The 15,852-nt window shown below is 36.0% G+C and overlaps 1 protein-coding gene across 9 annotated transcripts in view; it reads left to right on the top strand.

Annotated features, from left to right (window-relative positions):
• Window positions 1-15,582, top strand: part of LOC124263146 (arrestin domain-containing protein 2-like) — a 103,743-nt gene extending 88,161 nt beyond the window's left edge. For all 9 annotated transcript variants that reach the window (XM_046697708.1, XM_046697701.1, XM_046697707.1 and 6 more), the window contains 3 exons: window positions 1,525-1,707; window positions 2,150-2,417; window positions 14,618-15,582. In XM_046697708.1, coding sequence (XP_046553664.1) covers window positions 1,525-1,707; window positions 2,150-2,398 — 432 coding nt within the window. In that variant the 3' untranslated portion in view covers window positions 2,399-2,417; window positions 14,618-15,582. The remainder of the gene's footprint in view (window positions 1-1,524; window positions 1,708-2,149; window positions 2,418-14,617) is intronic.
• The last annotated feature ends 270 nt before the right edge of the window (window positions 15,583-15,852 follow it).

Genomic DNA, 15,852 nt, shown 5'->3' with positions numbered 1-15,852 from the left:
AGACTTTCTTTTTAATATTACAGTCATGTTGGTCTCTTAACTGAATGCATACTAATTTAGTTACCAAAGACTTCTCAGTAAATTCCTTTGAAGAATGAACCTCGTGAAACGCAATCAGGAAATATTCAGGTCAATGTTGTGAAGTCTTAATGGGTAATGTCCTATTATTTAGTATGATCTGATTAGTCTACAGTCTAAATGTATGAACATTTGCAGAGTTTCTTGATAATGCAACAAACAAAGTTCTTTCACAAGTAACACACTGTGTATTACTTTGTCAGCCACAAAAGTGTCACTAACGTATGGATTCTATTGATAAAACACAGAAAAATAATGTGAATTCTGGATCCTTGACAAGAGGCGAGCAATTATATCATCATAAGTGGGCTATTTTTCTGATTCTGCTTCAAAGGCATCTTAATTAAGGTTTGAAGGTGAATTATTTCTTCAGTGTCTTTTGAAGAATTGGGCTTGGAAATTGAAAAATGATGATGACAGTTCTACAGGAAAGAAATGAACTCATTAGTGAGATGAAGGGTGACATTCCGTGAAATATTACAAGTAATTTAGATGTAACTATTTTAGGCAAGCCTCTTGAGCACAAGATATGGAAAAACAAAGTGTTTCAGTTACCAGCTCTTAGACTAAGCTGTCTGTCAGTGAGGTATCTGGCCAAAGGAAGATTTAGTCTGGCACAATTATTGGAGATGAACTGAAGAGCTAAGTTTGTAGGATGCACTTACTTTCTGGCATGGTGTATATTGACCCACATTTACTTTCTGGCAGGGAACTCACTGACCCACATTTGTCGGAATTATGATATTTTTACAACTTACAATGCCAGGCAGTTTTATTGAAAAGGTACAGACATTGATAACAAAGATTTCTACAGTTCTGATAAACAGAAAATGTAATGTTTCGAACCATCTTCAAAATCAAGACATTGAAGTTGCAGCTGGGTAACCTTAGGTTAACTTTACATATTATGTATTTATGTTTTAATAACTTTTGTACAAGAAAGTCTGGGTGTATATATATATATATACTTCTTATTTGTAACCTGGTGTTTTCTGTAAGGTAATCATGTGAAGTAATATATGCAGTGTTTTCCCATACAATTAAAGAGTTAAAGATTTCACTACAACATTTAAATAGCAGCCCATTTTATTAATGTAACCAGATTAATCAGTCTGAGCTGGTTGATAGACATAATTACTTAGCTTGCCACAATAGGCTTTTATAAAGCACCAAACCCAAAATAGGAAGAAAGAACTGGATGTTATAAGAGTTCATATCACCCACTGTGAAGTAGGTTGAAAGACATGACGAAATCCAAAAGGTCAGACATTTTGCCTTCTTTGGCCATCTCAGTCAAACATATTTATATTTAGGAGAAATCTTATATACTAGTAAATCATTCCTTTTTACACAAAAACTCCCCAAGAGACATGCAGTAACTCCAGTGTATCAGAGCAACCAAGAATTCACATGTAAAGGCTTCTCATAGTCACTGCTTTCTTCCAGAATGTAACCTACTATTCCTATCGAGGGAGATTTTCTGAGTCTACACTGCTAGTAACTGTTCATAAAGGCAGTATAGCCCCTCGTGGAAAACAGACCTGGCAGAGAGAGCTACTGAGCATTCCTACCGTCCCGCCTTCACATCTTAGAGGATGCAAGATCATTGATGTACAGTACAGTATAGAAGTAAGTTGTAGGCAAGCTGTGAGTTGAAGCATACATGGTACAACAGATTAATTATGTTTGTAGATATCGAAGTCATTCTTGTATAAACATCTTCATGATGTTCAAACCCAAGAAGTGACTGACCATTCTGAATATATTTGGGTTCATACTGTTCACAAGCATGTCTTTTAAGACTTGTTAAATTGTTGTTTATTGGAATTATCTTTATACTATTTTCAAAATTTTGTGCTACTTGATGTCAGATGGTAGAGTTTTCTGGAAACTTCCCAGTAAGTGTGTCGCTCATACAACATGCTACAGCAAGTAATGGTTTGTGGTAACCTGAGCAATTACCCAATTCCTTGCCCCTGTTCAGTTACATATACCCACAGGTGATATCTTGGCATGAGGCTGATACAACTGTCACTCATTCCCCAATTGATACAGACTTTCCTTCTTCCAGTTATGTATAAAACCAGCAGGACTGGCCCGGAAAGTGAAGCTGCCTGTGGACATTGTCATAGGCACCGTACCTCTCCAAGATGCACAACATCGAGTCACATGTCACCCACTTCTTTCACCCAGTGACAATAGCTTCCCGTTTCCATTCTTCTGTGACAGCTCATCAGACCACCTATGTTTAACAGACATGTCCTTCCACAGTATGCTCCCAACAGCTCCACCCTGGGAAGAGGATGACGATATTCCCTGACCGAGCTCAAGGCATATAGGTAATACATATATCCTAAATTACGTCATTTTTAGCGTAAAAACTTGTCCCAGACCCAGTAATTTACTGTACAGTTTAAGGGTGACTATTTCGGCTATTGGGACTATTGTCACTGTTGCAATGAAATTGCAAAAGTACTCAACACTATTGCAACAATATGGCATTAGTAGCCAAATAAAAATAGGATTGCGATAGTAATAAACCGACTTTAAGGCTTCATAACTGTATGAATGTTACCAGCATGAGTGAAATATGGCAGTCAATGTGTGCCATTTTCTTTCCCGTTGTTACTGTTGTAACCGAAGGGGTGTAACTAATGTGAAGCCTTGCTAATCAAACTGGACAGATATGAAAATCAACAGTAAAACCTGATATTTCTTCTGACACATAATTTATGTTTTATTTTAAGTTGGTGTTTACACATTCCTTTAAATGTAGGGCAAATAATTGCAATACATTGGTAGTTTATACATATAATACTCCTTTGATGTAGCTCAATTGAAGTAAGCTGGTATATGAGCACCGTACCCATGCTCATGGGTTTCAGTTAGATGAGAAATGTCCTTTCCAGGACCTTTCTCACATGATGCTGATTTTCTGATGTTAATGAAATATTGGTCAAAACGTTCAGAACTGACTGCTCTCAAACTCACAGCTTACTCCCTGCCTTTTTCTTTATATATAACTCATATTTTATATTCTTTTACTGTGTTGCGATGTTCCCATTTTGGTCCTGGATTGCCCAATGATCTTGCAGTGCCATATCTGACAGTAGAATCAGCAAGTTGTCTTTAACCCCAAATTCATCCAAAATATAAGTATCATGTCCTAGTTTCGCCAAAATGGCTGCCATTTTCACAAATCTTTTTAGCATTATGGTTCTGTGTATTTATGTAATTTACACACAACTTTTAGAAACTGAAGTTAATTAAATGCAGGGTTTGATGTTAAATTCCAAAGTCATCAACAGTGCTTTCTTCAGTTCAGAAATCAAAGATACCAGACCTAATTTGACCTCAAAGGAATTTTAGTTAAGTGCTTTGTGCTGATCCAGTTGTTTTCATGCTGTTAACTTCTAACCTGTTAACAACATGTTAGTAAACAATCCCAGTTTGAGGGTGATACCAGATCCAATTCTATACATGTGTAAATTACCTTTTACTGGCTTTGACTATAATGCTTAAATCGTTGTATCTTTAAGCTATACCAAGGGAAAGAATAATTAAATATTGAATAACTGAGGCGATACATATTTAAAGCTGTTGTTTCTCTGCTTTTCGATTTTTCCATTTTATTAATTCATCATTGTGTTTTTTTCCTCTTATCTATTGACCTGTGTCTCCGTGACCTCAGTTGATGAAAATGATAAAAGCATAATGCAAAAATGCCTGAAATCTGGCATACAAATCTGTTGAAAAGTTCCATAGTATCAAAAACGTGTCTCAATGGTAGAAAGAAAATTGGCTCACGAAGCACTATCAAATACAGATGAATTCCTTCCAGGTCCTGTGAGACACATATTAAACTGTCGTAAATATCTGCAAAACGTGGAGTCATTTTAATAGAAAATTTCCCAAGAGGCTCTAGGGGGATATTGATCTCCTTGTTAATCAAGATTGAGAAAAGTTTAAGAGATTTCCTATTTCTACACTGTCAATAATAAACACAAAGCTGTCTTTATCAAGGCCTGATGATCTGTCAGACACCATAACCTCATTATTAAAGGCATTGTGCGAAACAAACAGGAGACGATAATCACTGAACATCTATAAAATGTAGTTTTATGTCTGTTACATCAGCCTCGTACCTGCCAGAATTCTCTCACTAAGTACATGACTTCAACATGCAGTAATGAACTCTTTTATGTTAATGTGTAAGAAAGTATGTGGGAACTTTTCTATTTTCTGGTTGGTGGTTTTCCTCCATAAAATTGCAATTATGATTTTTTGTTTGTTTCTGTAAAGCTCATTGTAGCAGAGTTGAAAATGTCATTTTTGCTTCCTCTGATCATTTAAAATTATAACTAAAAAATATTAGATCCATTAAATCATGTGAGCTAACACATATTTAGTGTATTTTTGTGCATAATTTGAATAGGTTTGTGATTAACTATGGGGGATTTTCAAATTCTAAATACCGCATTTGGTTCATTGGACACTGAATCAAGGTTTCTCACTGAAATACAGTTGAAAGTAGTGTTTATCCTAACAACAAACTCCCAGCAATATTCCTAGAGTATCACCGTGTCAAGAATTTTCATTCTGTGATGGGTCAACACTTTGACGACTTGGACTCTCTTCAATTTTACAGTTTCTGAACTTACAAGTGCCTGAAATAGATATTTATTTGTTACTACTTTTAATCGAACTCAGGTGTACTGTGTTATATTAATGTCTTGGGAAATATTCATCTTTCCTAATGGTAATTTCAGCTGATTATATTTTAAATAATGTTTAATCATAGGGTGTGAGGAACTGTCTGAATTCAGCCTTAATGGAAGTTGATGTGAAAAATCAATGAAACTTTCCATGACCAATAAACTTTCACATGCAGCTTTTTTTAAGATTGACTGGATGAGACAGTGTGTCTGCAGATTCATGTTAAGGTGTTTCAGTGGAAAGATGTACAGTTAATGTCAACAGCGCCATTAACACATGCATTCTCAGTTCAGGATGAGGATTTTCTGGTGTGGATTAGATAGGTGCATGCTGTGTCAATCATGACAACAGGTCTGTCCAACACCAGCACAGTTTTTCATCAGGAAAGATTGCATGTGGCAGGATGTCTTGTATGAGTGGTGGGACTCTGAGTTACATGTGTCAACAGCAGGATGTACAACAGGTTTTACTAGCTAAATGGTCTTGTACACAAACGTTCAGCTTGTATGCTGTATTTATGGCAAATTGAGTGCTAACAGCATCGACTGTGATGCTTCCTCACACACCAACACCAGTGACATCATATCCATACTTTATGTGTTTGTCTGTCACACTCAGGAATTTTCCACCTATTTGACATAGGTCTATAAATAATTGACTCTGAACCTGACAATCCAATGATTGACATCATGAGCACTTATCTACACAGTTGAGATATGATGATATGCATCAGTCATGTCAGTGAGCCTGACCACCAAATTATATTGCTGCCTCTTATGGCAAACATGGTTTACTGAAGGCCACCTTTTAACCTGGTATATGGAATCAATGCCACATTTTCTCCAGACACCCTATTCCCTATTTCATTTTAATACTTATTCACAATCAAGGTTCTATTGTCTGTATGACATACCCACATAATGAATGTGTCATATCACACTTGCTCTGCTATCACAACACTAGTCTCAATCACTGGAGACATTTTCTGGTTAAGCTATCTGTGGCACAGTAAATGAGTTTGGGCGATGAGTTCTGGCATCGTTGGCTCAGTGTAAGTAAGTTGTCTGGCTATATGATGAAGACAGTCAGGCTTGAATCAGGAGACATTTTACTGCTTCATCTCAGCCAGCTCTTGCCCTAAGGGACTCTCTTGTCAAAGCTGCCAGTCCAGTCTAGCATAGAAATCAGAATACAGATAGAGAGTTGGTAATAGCAAGGTCGTATTTGGATCTCGGCACCAGGATTCTTCAAATGATACAACCCCTCAGGACATAAGTGTGTAGATGATTCTATTATCACACACTTTATGGGATAAAATCATGATATTTCAAAAACAATTTAAGTTATCATTCTTGAAGAAAGTTGAAGCTAAATTTAAGACAGACAATGATGTTAAACATGATATTCCCTTTCAGCTGACATGAACTAACATAAATGTTTGCATTTTTCAAATCTTCTCTAAAGCCATTAAAATGACCCCTGAACCTCTTCCAGACTACTAATGTACAATCATACAAAGTTTGATCCAGTGTTAGTCAATATGGAAATTACATTATACTATTACTATTACTCAGAAATGCAGAGGTACAGATAAGCTGCGTATCTGCGTTAATTACGCAAATATTTGTGTGAAACCTCAATTCTTATTAAGTCTTTTGCGTACAAGTGTGCTTGAACTTTTGAAAATACTCAATAAATTTGATCTTATATGCATACACACACAAATGTGATAGAGATTACCGAGGACAGATCAAATAACTGAGGTATATTGAGAGATTCTATTTCTGTACATGAACTTGGCAACTTGCAGTCTTTCTTATTGTTTCCCATATTACAGATCAAATACAAATAACAAACATGTAAACCAACATTTAACTTTATCATATTTTTACAATTAATGGAAAATGTCAAAGTACCCAATTGAGTTTAAGTGAGGTGGGTACAATTTATTTGGTTACTCAAAGGAAAATTAGGATACCCAATATAGTTAGACGTATGAATTAAAATATCTTACTTCATTGACAGCTGTCACTTTCATAGCAATACTTTTTGCCATCAGCCAATTATTCAGTAATCAATATGTAAAATTGAATTGTACATGCCATGAATTATCTGTTTTGTAGAAACTTTTCTTCTAGCATCTTCCAATTGCATTTAGACCGTTATCAATTTTTATCTGCTGCTTCAAAATTTCCAGAGAAAAAGGTGAGCTACATCGAATTCCTGATTCTACTGATCATTGCCGCTTGATAAAGGGTGTTAACAACAGGCCTTTACAAATTGGTATTGCAGCCATTTCACAAATGAAAGTATCCATTTGTACTATTACTATATGCTCAGTGACCTGAACATGAAATGATACCATTTGTTAATGTTAATGATGTTTCCACTTTTAGCATTTAACAATTTTGTAATCATACTTTCTAATTAAAGCCCATTTCACTTTTTCGGTTTGCATGGCGCTCATTCATGAATTCATTTTGTGAATTACGTCTAATATAATTCAGTTCAAACTCATTTTGAAATGTTCTGTAATTTGGAGTATTCAGCATTACCAATTCTGCCCAACCTGTGTTAATTGCAGTTTTCAGAGAAAATTCATCAATGCCACACAATCTATTCATTCACAAATATTTCAGACTGTGTCCAGAATGCTCATCAGGAAGTGCCTGAATGGCAGAAAATTAGATGTTATTTCATGAATGTGCGAGTTTATGCATTGCTATGAATTCATGTTCAAAGGCAGTAAATCCAATATGCCTTTTGTGCAGAATTATTTATGACTGGAGCTATTTTTGTTATTGATCTTAAGAAATCTAGCCTGGGGTTTAGATGATGTTTTTCATGTATCACAAGAGGATTGTGGCCACATAAAATAACACTATAAGAAACTTTTATTTGTGAGAAGATATGTTTGAGGCTACTCTAACAAAATATTAGTTTCCATGACAAGACAGTAGATTATTGCTAGGGGTGGTTAACCCTTGATATTACTTAAGAAACATATACATCAAGCCTTTACAGAAGTATTTCACTGCAGAAAGAAATGTTGTTTTTTGACAAAGTTAAAGGCAAGCACATTTAATAAAGATTCCATTGCTGTTGGCATGTATGTTTTGTATGTATGTTCATGGTGTACATATGATGTGTATGACAGAGTAATAATAATAATAATTGATTTATAGAGCGCCTATTTCCAAAAGATATTGCTCAATGGCGCTATAAAGAGAAAAGATTGTAGACAATGTCTATGGAAAAGAGAGTTTGAACAGATGAGTTTTGGGGCAGTTTTGCGTATTCATCTTTATTTGTGTTAATCATCATCAAATGTTGCCATTTCAGTTATTAAGAAGACAACACCATGCATTACATTACTAATACTCCTGAAACATATTTTGTGATATTTACATTGACATACATTCAAATTATTTCAACTGTTAGAGAATTATAGCTGATAGCTATTTTAGCATAATACATGGTATAAGTGTAGACATCAGTGAATCTGACATACTGCAGGTGCTGACCAGGTCATTTGATCACAACTGACACAATAGTGTGTTTAGGTCTTTTCTTGAAATGATATTGCCACAATCACTTACTTTAATTGCTAGATGTTTAGTGTATATTTCTACAAGTTTCACCTCAAAACGCAATGTTCCCACATGGTTGCTTTGTATATGTATCTTCCATTTATGAATTTGGATCTGTTAATAGCATCAAATAAATAAATATGACAAAGAATGTTTTAATAATCATAAGAAGTATCCATTAAACCATTTTGGCTATCTTAATGCCAGACTTTTCATGCAACTTTAAAACTTTATTAAATATGTATTTTCAGCATATGTTTCTTTGATCAAAATATTTCCTTTGGTATCTTAATGCACCATTACTTCTCATTTGATGCTGACAAAGCAACCGGAAATAAGCACAGAGTGTAAACTTGTGGTGATTCATTTCCTGTCTTTCAACAATATTTACACTTTGTTAATTCTTAATGGTATCGCCAATCTTTTTCTGATTCCTCTGCTTTATACCACACCATTTATCTACATCAGCCTGTATATCCTCTGGTGCCAAGGTAAACCAACCATTCTCATTATTGGTACACAAGACCCCATTTCCTCTGGTAGTTTTGTTGAGATAGCCCCGAACTTGTGTATAATTAAGACATTATACATTATGCAGAACTTAAACAAACACAATTAGCTTTGTGTATATTTTAGGAGAGCCGGTGACTGTACTTGTCAGGTCATAACTTTCACATTAAAATAATGTTCCTCATGAGAGGTCCCTCATCCTCATCAGTTTTATGTTTTATTTGCCATTAAAAACCACTTTACCTGTTGCCCAATCATGAAAGGTATTCTGTTTTCCATCACACACATGCATTCTCACACAAACAAGACTTGCGCACATGGACCAACTGGTATGTCTAATACAGTGGTTATACCCTCATTGGCTCAGACTGAAGCTCATAATATCAATCACTGGATTGTCTGGTCCAGAATTCAGTATTTACAAACTGTTGTCATATTGTTGAAATATTCCAGAGTGCAGTTGTAAAACAAATCACAAACAAAAAAATACATTGGAAGAAGATATCCTGAAATGCTTATTTGCCCAAATGATGTTAACATCCTCTAAAATAGTCTTAAATTCTACAAGCATCACTATATTGTTACATTAGAAGTGCATATTTTATATTGTGTCAATTTCCATCCCTGTAGGGGCTGTGGGATAGCCGAGTGGTTAAAGCGCATTGGCTCGTCACACCGAAAACCCGGGTTCGATTCCCACACTGGCACAATGTGTGAAGCCCATTTCTGGTGTCCCCCGCCATGATATTGCTGGAATATTGCTAAAAGCAGCGTAAAACTAAACTCAGTCTGTTTGTCCATCCCTGTAACAACAATCTTATAAACAATAGACTAACTGATTGTAACTGGTGATTATGGAGTTAGTAAAGACAGTGAATAGTAAATGAAAGTGAAGGTACATGGGAAATATGAAGTTTTTGTTATTTCTGAAATTTCATCACTTCACTAACAGCTAAAAAAATACAGATGGTGGATGTGAATTCCAATGAATGACCTTATAGAACAATCTTCTACCATCACCCCTGAGTTTCCTGCCACAGAATGATAGCAGAGACATGCTTGCCACCTCCCATCACTCACAGTGCCCTTGGGAGCCACAATAGCCCCTATCAACTGAGCTACTGCCAACAGTGATGAGCCAACCACGGCTCTTGCCATGTACTGCCACATATTTACTGTTTGTATTTAATCAGTTTTCCCATTACTAGTCTCCAGTGTAATTAGGTCCATGTGATATATACATGCGTTCCAGTTATTTGCAATTGCCATGTCTGGGTTCATGCTACAAGACGAGTTTTTTTAATGTCTACTTGGAACTTGAGGATTATTGATATTGAATACTGAAGGATGTTTCTTGGCTTAAGATGTAGAATTGATCTGTATGCTGAAAATATTCTGAAACACTTCATTGCTTCTGATGGTCCATGTCAAAGGACAACTAACAGAATATCATTACTGTATTATTCGTTCAAGATATAAAAAGCAGGGATAAGTTGTGTTCAGCAGGTTTGATCTATTTCTCCCATCCATTTTCACTGATTTTCCAAAATGCAACTAAAAATGTTCAATATTTACCCTCAAAGTGATACATGCATATGTATAAAAGGTATGGAAAATGTTTTCTCTGGTGCAACAAAGTCTTGGCAACTTGAATTTCATTTATTTCATAACTTTGGTCATTCATTTAAACTACTTACAGCTCAAGTAATGGTGAGATTCATGACAACTTAAAAACTTTGTATATATTTGAATTGAATCTGACTATTTAAAGTAACACAATGTGATTTGACTTTTTTCTTCTTTTTTGGGTGATTTGGGAATAGTTTTATGTACTATTTTGCTTTTTGTGTGATCTTCCTAGATCTTGCCCAAAACTGCCTGAATGTATAATATCATGGAGACATGTTGTGTGTCTAAACATACCTTTTGGCACATGTTAAACAAAATTCATTTTCATTGAGTGAGTGAGCTTAGTTTTATTCCACACAGGGATCAACAGCATGAACATCGATCTACGCAATTGGGATACGATGACATGTCAACCCAGTCAGCGAGCCTGACCACCTGATCCCGTTAGTCACATCTTATGACAAACATGGGTTACTGAAGATAAATTCTAACCCGGATCTTCATGTGTTGAAGTCATTTTGAACAAGCAAAACTGTGTAAGTCATAAACTAGGTGCAATCATAATCATCAGCTTCCCAGGACTCTGAAGATCTGCTGCCTTTTGATGCTTGAGTAGAATTGTTTCAAACAGTATATACAAGCCATTAAAGGCCACCGGTGGACCAGTGTAACATACTACAATCTAGAGTTGCATCCCTTTGTCATGTCCGGATCCACTGATATCAACTCACGATTTGCAGTGATTACAATTCATAGTTTGTTCTGTGTTTCCTATATTGATGGAAGAAGGTTTCTTCATGTGGCAATTGTCACACTTTCATGCATCTTATTGCCATGGTTTCTATTTAGATGCATGTCGTTTTGCAACAAGGCTTCTTTGTGTGGCAATTGTCTAATTTTCATGCATCTTATTGCCATGGTTTCTATCTAGATGCATGTCATATTGCAACAAGGCTTCTTCATGCATCTTATTGCCATGGTTTCTAATTGTCACACTTTCATGCATCTTATTGCCATGGTTTCTATCTAGATGCATGTCATATTGCAACAAGGCTTCTTCATATGGCAATTGTCACACTTTCATGCATCTTATTGCCATGGTTTCTATCTGCATCATATGCATGATTTTCAAGTGGCAATTGTCACATTTTCATGCATCTTATTGCCATGGTTTCTATCTAGATGCATGTCATATTGCAACAAGGCTTTTCAAGTGGCAATTGTCACACTTTCATGCATCTTATTGCCATGGTTTCTATCTAGATGCATGTCATATTGCAACAAGGCTTTTCAAGTGGCAATTGTCTCATTTTCATGCATCTTATTGCCATGGTTTCTATCTAGATGCATGTCATATTGCAACAAGGCTTCTTCAAGTGGCAATTGTCTCATTTTCATGCATCTTATTGCCATGGTTTCTATCTAGATGCATGTCATGTCATGGCATTGCAATGCATCTTATTGCCATGGTTTCTATCTAGATGCATGTCATATTGCAACAAGGCTTTTCAAGTGGCAATTGTCACACTTTCATGCATCTTATTGCCATGGTTTCTATCTAGATGCATGTCATATTGCAACAAGGCTTTTCAATTGTCACACTTTCATGCATCTTATTGCCATGGTTTCTATCTAGATGCATGTCATATTGCAACAAGGCTTCTTCAAGCGACAATTGTCTTATTTTCATGCATCTTATTGCCATGGTTTCTATCTAGATGCATGTCATATTGCAACAAGGCTTCTTCATATGGCAATTGTCACACTTTCATGCATCTTATTTGCCATGTTTTGTATTCAGATGCATGTCATATTGCAAAAAGGAGTATTGTTATAGCCCTTCATTGCTAGTCTGCAGAGTTGAAAGTCTCTCATAACACACATATCATTCAGAAGATTTCTTCTCAATCCTGCATCTAAAGATATTTAAATATATATCATAAGTACTTCAATCTGGTTTTGATCAGCTTGGACTGATTGCCAAGAGCTGTCCATGTAAAGTTCAGTGGTGTGTCTGTCAAATAATAATGACCATGATGCACCTGATTCATGGATTCATTGAAGGGGACTCCATGTCATTCTTTAATATACTACTCAACTTTGATAGGGATAATTAGATATGTCATTATTCATACTCAATATACAGTTCTATTCATGCTACATTTACAGTTGGCATAGTATGCAAATATTTTATGTGTGTCATCAAAAGGTAAAAAGTATCCCTATCAAAAGTTGTTTTGGAACAGTATTCTGGGTATTTCATGTCAGCTTGATGTGGAGATAAGTCTGAAGTGATAAAGGTCATTTGCCACTTTGGAGAAACCCACAAACATGGTGCTGTTAGACACAGATACATAATCAGGGTAACTGGGAAGTGAACCCACCATCTTAGGTTTGTAGAGTGCCCTAGGGACGACGGAGCCCCCATGGTCCAACATCCAGCAACCCCACCCCAGTCTTAATCAAAACTGGAGGAGGAGAATGTGATCTCCAAATCAATAGACCCCTGCTTCAGACTGTGTATGAAATTTCTGACTTAGCATCCTGTTCCACAGTGAGTGCCAAATGGAACATATTTAAGAACTTAATCTGGCTGAAAAACTGAATGGGGCATTTACATGAATGCCTTTCGTTACTATGATTTACTGTTTAACTTAAACTGTATTTGCAGCATAGTGTATGCTAAGTGCTATTGTGATAAGCCAAAGACTATTTGTTGAACTGTCATGTAATAATACATTGGTAATGTACAAGAACTATCTGAATGTGTTTCCTTCGCCAAAACATTAAATAGATCAAGTTGGGGTTTTTCTTGGCATCTGCTACTGGAATAAACCATAAACATTTTGAGGATGTCTGGTACCTTAATAGAACAGATTTGTTTATGTAATTGAAGTGAAAAGGAAATTAAGTACAAAAAATTGTGAATCTGAAAATAAATAGTTTCCTCCAAAACTTCAAGGTCCATTGGGGTCAAAGTTGAGTCTAACTGAGATAAACAACTACATTGTTTAGTCTTGTTGAGCAAGCAATTGATACAATTTTGAGGTGTTATATTTTTGCATTATTCCCAGTTTTGTGTCTTCCAATTGCAGTTCAGTCGTATCTAAAATGTCATTCTTGAACACTTATCATTATGGATTTGATAGCAGAATGATGATGAATGACGTATGATTTCAAACTTTTCATTGATGTGACACAGTTTGAATTTTGTTGTTTGACCTCTTTTACTTCTATAGCAACTGTGTTGAAATTGTCTATATTTCCCTCTTATTTCCCAGTTATTCAATGTATGATTAAATGTACACGTGTTGTAGAATATATGGCATTATCGATGGTGCTGCATCATTTTTACCTTGTTTCAATGTATTTTTTTGAGAACATGTAAGGAGAAATTGCCACTTACTAATGCCATGTCTTCATTGGTTTAAATTTCACACATGAAGTAGTAGAATTACAAAAAAAACATAATTTGAAACAAGGAATTCTACCTTTCAGTACTTTCAGTTATTTCAGGGTCATTTGATGTAGATGTTCTACTTACTGCTAATTTGGGATGTTAAAAAAAATGACCAAAACATTTTCATAAGTCTCTACTTAAAGCAGTCCATTTATGTTGTTGGTTTGTTGTTTAACACCGCACTCAGCAATATTCCAGCTATATGACGGTGCTCTGTAAATAGTCAAGTCTGTACCAGACAGTCCAGTGATCAACACTATGAGCAGTGATCTACCCAATTGGAAATTTTGACACGTGTCAACCAAGTCAGCAAGCCTGACCACCCGATCCTGTTAGTCACCTCTTACAAGCATGGGTTGCTGGAGACCGATTCTAACTTGGATCTTCACGGTTCCAGTCCATATATCACTACAAAATAGTGATGACATTAGGTGCTCACAAACAATTAGCAAGCATGACATTGGTTTCTGAATGTATTTGTTGAGCAGCAGTGCTTTACTACTCATATATCATATGTACTGAAAATAAGTATGACATTTTAATGGCAACCCCTTTGACATGTTATTACAGTAAATATTAACTTGATGAACTTCTTGCACTTTCTCTGAAACTCTCAATTTCTTTTCTTTTGCAGCTATGATGAGTTGAAGATCATTCCTGCAACCTGAAAGCCTCCTTCTGTGTCCAAGTGACGCAAAACATCTGACAGTGCTGTGTTACTTGCTCAGTCTCTACCCACAGCGCCAGTGGTACCAAAATAAATCAGACACTGTGCACAAGCCAATATTTTCATCACAGAATATCTTTGTACGGAGAAACATACCCATGTGAAGTAATTGTGTTCAAAAACTGCCCATGCTTCATAATGAGTTATCACTTCAATACAGTTAAACCAATTGCCAGAAGACAGACAGGCTTTATTTTTCACTGTATGTAACACATTGATGTTGTGATGTATGTGGTCCGTCAACCATGGCTGGTCTTTCATATGGTCCCAAGGATCTTTGTGCCATGACAACGTTGAAGAGACAGCTCGAAGTGCAATATGTTCATAGAATGATACTTGGATATTGTTTTAGAACCACATTGTGGAAGACGTTCATATTGGCCATAATTTCAACACTGTATCATCATGTAATCAATATCAACGCACCAGTCATCTGTCAGCACTGTAAAGCTACACAAAATAACATGCTTCTAGTAAGTCAGTAGGTGTGTGAAGCCATTCATGAACATTGCTAGTACCAGGACTTAGATCTGTAGACTGTAGTGACACCCGATGAAAGACAGAACATTATTTGTGAATTCTTTAGTTAGGTCTCCACCATCATCCCAGATGTGCAAACCATTTTGCGTGAATGGTCACATGACATGGTCTACATGGCCAGATCCCAGGAGAGAATGATCCTCCTTCCTCCATGACTTTGGCCCAAGGTCGTCAGTCAAAGAAGCTATAGCTACAGAGGACTTGATCTCTATCATCTGCCATTGTGCTGGTGTATCAGGCATTGTAGTACATGTATGTATATACCTTTGACTTTGTGCAGTCATTGTAGCAGATGTACATGCTTTTAGACACTACTGTTAGTGTTGTAGCATTTTGCAAACAGGGGCTAGAATGTTGAAAGTATATAGCTGTATGTCCCACATATAAAACAAGTAAGCAGAGAATATGACAGCATTCTGGTTGGGACAATTAACTAAGGCATATTGATACTTGAGTCACGATATGATATATTTTACACAAACATGTCACACGATGATAAGAAAGGGTATATCTGGTTCATTGTCCTGGAGCCATGTTAGGAATATACCAATGTCAATGTAAGGAATATACTTATGTCAAGGTAAGGAATGTACTTATGTCAA

Source organism: Haliotis rubra, unplaced genomic scaffold (genome assembly GCF_003918875.1).
Source record: "Haliotis rubra isolate DU_JTF1 unplaced genomic scaffold, ASM391887v1 Scf87, whole genome shotgun sequence".
Lineage (NCBI taxonomy): Eukaryota > Metazoa > Mollusca > Gastropoda > Lepetellida > Haliotidae > Haliotis > Haliotis rubra.
This window is presented reverse-complemented; position numbering and strand designations above follow the sequence as displayed.